The sequence below is a fragment of the Vulpes vulpes genome, chromosome 4, assembly GCF_048418805.1.
Source record: "Vulpes vulpes isolate BD-2025 chromosome 4, VulVul3, whole genome shotgun sequence".
Classification (NCBI taxonomy): domain Eukaryota; kingdom Metazoa; phylum Chordata; class Mammalia; order Carnivora; family Canidae; genus Vulpes; species Vulpes vulpes.
The window spans coordinates 113,709,943-113,715,942 of record NC_132783.1 but is presented as its reverse complement, the minus strand read 5'-3'; the positions used below and the strand labels follow the sequence as shown (position 1 = coordinate 113,715,942).

General features: G+C 50.2%; 1 protein-coding gene across 2 annotated transcripts in view; it reads right to left on the bottom strand.

Moving 5' to 3' along the window:
- Positions 1-6,000, bottom strand: part of FAXDC2 (fatty acid hydroxylase domain containing 2) — a 28,068-nt gene continuing 22,068 nt past the window's right edge. For both annotated transcript variants that reach the window (XM_026008110.2, XM_026008114.2), the window contains 4 exons: positions 3,943-4,148; positions 3,343-3,448; positions 2,828-2,994; positions 1-1,915 (listed from right to left, as the gene is read on the bottom strand). In XM_026008110.2, coding sequence (XP_025863895.1) covers positions 1,759-1,915; positions 2,828-2,994; positions 3,343-3,448; positions 3,943-4,148 — 636 coding nt within the window. In that variant the 3' untranslated portion in view covers positions 1-1,758. The remainder of the gene's footprint in view (positions 1,916-2,827; positions 2,995-3,342; positions 3,449-3,942; positions 4,149-6,000) is intronic.

The window sequence follows — 6,000 nt, the reverse complement described above, 5'->3', positions numbered from 1 at the left end:
TGGAATTAAAGAGATCCGTTTATTTGCAATATCTCCTATCCCTTGGTCTTCTGGGAATTTGGAGACCTCAGCCTTTTCTTAAGCCTCACTTGTTCACCCACCTCAGGGCCACTCTGTTTGATGAAGAGATTAGGGCTGAGACCCCCTGCCAGAGCCCAACCACGTGGCTGCCAAAAGGGATGAGAGACTGACAGCCTCTTGGTCCTCTACAGTACTTCCAAGTCTAAAGACCTCACAGGAGAAGGAAGGCATCTGCTCTTCCTCTTTGTGCACACTACTCCTTCCGTACCCTTACAAGTAAACTGAAGATGGGCTGTTTTCCAAGTGTTTATTCCTAAGAGCAGGTTGTGAGTACGGGCCAGCAGCTGTGAAAACCTAAAGCGTTGGTGCACCAGAAGCTGTACTTCAAGCTCATGGCATGGGTGTCCTGGGGATAGGGCCAGGTAGGTCCATGAAGGCCAGAGGATGGTAGGTGGGGTTTGGAAGGCCAAGGAGGACACTGGTAAGTACCCAGCTCATCTATTCGCAGGTCTGGGGTCGAAGGGCCAATAGGAAGGAAGGAGTCTTAGATCTGCTTGGAGACTTGGCCCTATCCAATGTTAAGGTATTTTATAAAACTGGATGGTTTTCTTGATGTAAGTGAAGTAGCTGGTATTTGGTAGCCTTTCAAACCAAAGAGTGGTCCTCAAATTTTTCCCAGGAGCTGCAGGGTTCCTGACAATGTCTAGCTGCTGAGGGAAGGCCAGGCTGGGAACTGCTGCAACCCGAGCAGCTCTTTTGGTTTTTAGAGAATAAGGTTCCTGACAGAGTTTCATTTGAAATAAATGGTGTTGAGACAACTGGCTAATCATTTGGGGAAATGTGAGGGTTTTGCCTTTTGGTCAGCCATGTTTTTCTTGCCTTCTCATTGGAGGAAGAAGGTTCTAGCCTCCTCAGTTGGGTGTCCCCAAAGGTCAGGAAATCGGAACCTTCCCTCTGGATAAAAGGGCCTCCAGCTTAGCAGGTCAACAGGGCTTGACCTGTGGTTTCTGGGTTTCCATGTGTGGCTGAAGGTAGGTGTTGGGGTTTGGTCTGCACCTCTTTGATATCTCAGTTTTAATCCACAGAGGAACTCCCTGTGATTGGCATTTTTCTTTTCATAGAGGGATGGGGCTTGCAGTGGGGCAGAGTTGAAATGAGGTCTTTGTTAGCTGACGCGCGCGCGCGTGTGTGTGTGTGTGTGTGTGTGTGTGTTGGCAAAGAGAATGTCTTGGCTCTGGCCAGAGTAGGGTATGAGAAAAGTTTTGTGGGACAGGAAGGGGCAAAGCAATACTTTCTGGCTCCCTCACCCCTTAGCACCAGGAAGAGCTCTCCCTGGAGTTGGCAGTAACTTCCAGTCTCACTGCCACCTTCACATTCTCTGTGTCTTGCTAGGCCATAAAAAGTTCATCTGGAGTCCTCTCTCCCCTTCCACAGCAAAGGACCAGGGGGACTCTCCAGGAGCACTTTTAAAGGTGGTTTCTTCCTTCTCACTAGCTTCCATCTGGGGAGCTGCTTTTTCCCTTTCTTTAAGCCCACCCCTGGTCCTTCTGTGGAACAGCAGGGGAGCCCTGGCCCCATCCTTGGCCCTGCTTTTCTAGGAAGCTGAGCTAACCCCCTGCCTTAGTGATGCTGTCATTAGAAAGTGCATGGCTAAAGAGCAAATTCAGGGCATTAAGGATATCTTGGGCCACCTTAGTCCACTGAGGGGGACAGCCAGGGTGGCCATTGGGCCTTCTCTCACTCCATTTTCTTTGGGGGATCCGGGATGCTCTCAGACAGTGGGGTGAGGCCCAGCAGGAGGATGTGTCTCTCGTAGGCCTTAGTCTGCTTAAACAACGTGTCAGTCCCATGGAGGTGGTCTAGCACCCCCAGCACCCCATAGCACTGGTTGAACCTAGAGGAGAGAGAAAAGTACAGGAGGTTGGTGTGCTGATCTTTTCATTTGTGCCAGCCTCATTTCTAAGCCCTCCTACCCCAGACCCATCCCCAACCATGCTGACTACCTACACCAGAAGGTCTCAGGGAGTTGTACACAACTCCTAGGGGCACTCCGTACTGAAAACCTAGGGCCTTCCTTTGGAAAGCTATGTGAATCTTATGCACACAAGTCAACCTGTGGCAGAGCTTGGCTTTCTCAGGTAGGTTTAGGGATTACTTCCATCAGAATCCCCCAGAACATGTATTAAAATGCAGATTTTCAAGTCCTGCTGCCCCCCATACTTTGATTCAGCATATGTGGAGTGGGACCCAAGAACCTGCAATTTATCAAGGTATCTCAGGTGCTTATGGTGCTGGAGGTTCTTAGACCACACTTAGAAAAGCCTGGAGGTTTTCAGAGAATGCACAACTCCCCTTGAATTGCGTGCAGTATTTTTATGTGGATATGCATTGTTCTGACAGTGTCCACAGCTTATATTTGACACTTAGAGGGCTCATGACCTAAGTAAAGGTTAAAAACCCACAGTTGGAGGAAGACCTAGTGTTAAAGAAAAGAGCAAGGAAAAAGAAAAAAAAGAAAAGAAAGAAAAAGGAAAGGAAGGAAGGAAGGAAGGAAGGAAGGAAAAAAAAAAGAAAGAAAGAAAGAAAGAAAAAAAGAGAGAGAAAGAAGAAAGAAAGAAAAGAAAGAAGAAAGAAAAGAGCAAGGTGATCTGGGTCTAGCATCATTTTCCCAACCTCCAGGCCTCTCCCTCCACTAGCACCAGCACATTGAAACTGAGACCCCCAGGGTCATGTCTGCTCCTGGAAGCTCCAGGAGTGAAGGTGAAGGCTACTGCCCCAGGACTCACAGTGGGGAAGGAGGCCTTACTTGAGATGGTGGTAGTCATGGAATTCAGGTGAAGGCAGGAAAGGTAGGTGGTAGCCACAGTGGGAAATGGTGGTGATGATGACGGCCAAGGAGAACCACATGGTGATAGAGGACAAGTGGGAGCCCATTACTATGGGACCCACCATCACTGGCAGAGTGTTGGAGACCTGCAAAAGGAAGGCTGTTTGAAGATGGGCCCCAAGAGACCGGCTGGGTGTCCACTTTGCCCCAGGGTAGTATCAGGAAGACTTCCTTGACTCAGCTCTGGAGAAGCTGAAAGAGTTGCAGACCCTTGATTTGCTGGAGGCATTCAGCTTTATAACTTTGGGACAAGTTACTGTTTGCAACAACTTATATTGGGCATCTTGCACAGACTAGGTCAACAATAAATGGTAGTTGCTGAGTGGTAAGAAGAGAGAAGGGGCCGCTGTTGGCTACTTCTCTGTGGGAGGCCTTAGGGAAGGTGGTTGGGGCCCTTTGCCCATTGGCTCTGGAGAAAACAGAGCTCTACTGACCACATGCTCGATAGGGTGGGCGTAGAAAGAGATCACGCCAACGGGAGCTGTCCACTCGTGGTGTTTCTTGTGGATTTTCTTGTAGAATGTTGGGTGGTGAAGGAGCCTGGGGAAATAGTTAATAGGTTATAATCTGCCAATCTCCCCTTTCCCTTTCCCACCAGGCCATGAGAAACCCAAAGTAGGAGCTATGAGTTCCACCCATGGAGCAAAGTTGCAAACACACTCAACTGGAGATCAGACCTGCCTTCGAGTTCTAACCCCACCTCTTATGCTGCACAAATTGGGGGTGGGTTACTTTGCTTCTCTCTACCTCAGTTGTACTAGCTGTGGGGATGGTGTCCACAAAGGATTCAATAAGGAAACCAATGGGAAACTGCCCCTCTGCGCACAGGAATGCAGAAGGCTCTGGAAATTTTTCAGTTGCTTCAAGTTGTTGGTTGTGGAACAAATAGTTGTGTCAATGTTAACTAAGAGGATGCTTTTGAGGCCAAGTGATGTTGGTCTTACACCTACAAGTCTGAGGTCTCAGTTCCCTCCCTTAAAAGTGAGCCCTAGGAGAGCAAGGAGCCAGCTATGCTTGGGCAGGGACCCACTCACCGGTGTGAATAGTAGAACAGGACTTCCTCGATCAGAGTGAAGACGGTCAGCTCCAGGAGGAACCAGTGGAAGGTGGGTAGCTCTCGGCGGCAGGGGTCTCCCCACAGCTTGAGGATGGGATAGAGGAGAACCACCATGGGCAGAGAGATCATGTACTGGTTGAAGAGAACTGTGCGGATAGACTGGCGTAGTTTCTCAGCGTCCACCTGCCAAGGCAAGAAAGGAGGGAGATGAACAAGAGGGTGAGAAGGTCTTTCCCTTCTAGACATGGCTTCACTGTGACCCACTCACAGGAGGCCCTCAGTCTGGAGTGGATGCTAGGTCTGACATTTGGCCATAGCCAGCAGCCCCTGACTACTGCCCAAGCCCTGAGGTGTGACCATGTGGCAATACGGCTTTTGGAAACTCCCTTCTCAGCAGCGTTCCACCAGCCTGAGCCTGCCTTCTCCTTCCTGCAGCTGTTACCACTGTTCTCCCCGTGTCTCTGGCCAGGCCCAGACATATTCCTGACAGGTATCTCAGGGTGCCTCCAGGGTACTTAGAGAAGGCTGTCAACTCTCAGGCTGATACCCTTTTTTCAGTCTTTGAGTCCCTCCTCATCCGCAGAGGCTTGCCCATGATCAGGTGCAGAGATCAAGGTCTGCCTCCTCATGTGGCCCAGCCTCACTGGACTAGGCCGAGTGAAGAGAGGTGAGCCAGAGAGCTTCCTGTGCAGCCTCTTGACTAAACTTCCTGTGACCTGGTCTTCCTAGTTCTCATGGTGGGGCTGTCAGGATGGGGACCTGCCCGAGCATTCTCTCCAGGTTTTCTTTGGATAGCTGGCCCCAAATCGCATACCCCACTGAGCCTCAATATTATAGCCAGCATTTGCCCAAGAATTAATATCTGACCCTTCCCTCCCTCAGAGCACTGGAGCTCCCCAGGATAGCCCCTTGACCATGGGTCACTTCCTGGGCCCTGATGAACTGGTTTGGGATTGGTCAGAAGTGATTTCTCCCTGAGTTGCCTCCGGGAACTGGAGGGGTTCTAGCTGCAAGGTAAGGCTGAGTTCAGAGTGGTCCTCAGACTCCAGGCCTTGCTCTTCCTTCAGCTTTTGCAGGCGCTGCATGAACTAACGGACTTGAATCCAATCTCCAAGCTTTCAGTTCCAGCCCCATGGTGAAGCCAGGTCTGGCCAGCCTGGTTTGAGAGCACCTGTAGATGAAGCCATACCACTCTTCTAGAAACCCTGACCAAGGGGAGGGTGTCACACATGTTTAAATTTACATTTACTCACCTGATTTTTTTTGTTTTATTCATGGCAGACAGAGAGAGAGAGAGAGAGAGAGGGAGAAGCAGGCTCTGTGCAGGGAGCCCTATGCGGGACTCGATCCCGGGTCTCCAGGATCACATCCCAGGCTGAAGGTGGCACTAAACCGCTGGGTCACCAGGGCTGCCCTACTCGCCTGATATTTTGAGCACCCTCTATGTTGCAGGTGGTGTCCTATGTGCTGGGAATCGAGCAATGAGCCAAAGAAAGATTCTTTCCCTCACTGAATTTATGTTCCTGGCACCAATAATTTTAAATAGGATAATCAGGGTAAGCTTTGTGGAGATGGTGAGTTTTGAACAAAGAGATGAGGAAGGTGAGGGCAAAGATCTCTGGGCAGAGAGTCTTCAGCCCAAGGGCTGGTCATCTAGAAGAGTGGCCCTGCCGTGAACTCAGACTGGGGAGGTTGTGGGTGGCAGTCTTTGAGGGGATGATCAGAAATTCTCTTGGGGACATGTTGGATTGGAGATGTCAAAGAGGCACCTGGCAATCTGAGCCTGGAATTCAGAAAAGAGTGCTGGGCTAGAGACAAATTTGTGAGCTGTGGGCATATTGTATTTAACGTCATGGATTGTATTTAACGTTATGACCCTGGAGGAGATAAGTGAGGGAGTGAAGACAGAACTGAGGAGCAAGGCCTGAACCCCGGGACACTTAGGATGAAGAGGCAGGGGAGAGGAAGAGAGACCAGAAGGAAGACCATGAAAGAGTGGCCACTGAGATGAGAGGAAAAGCGGAGAGGCCAGGTA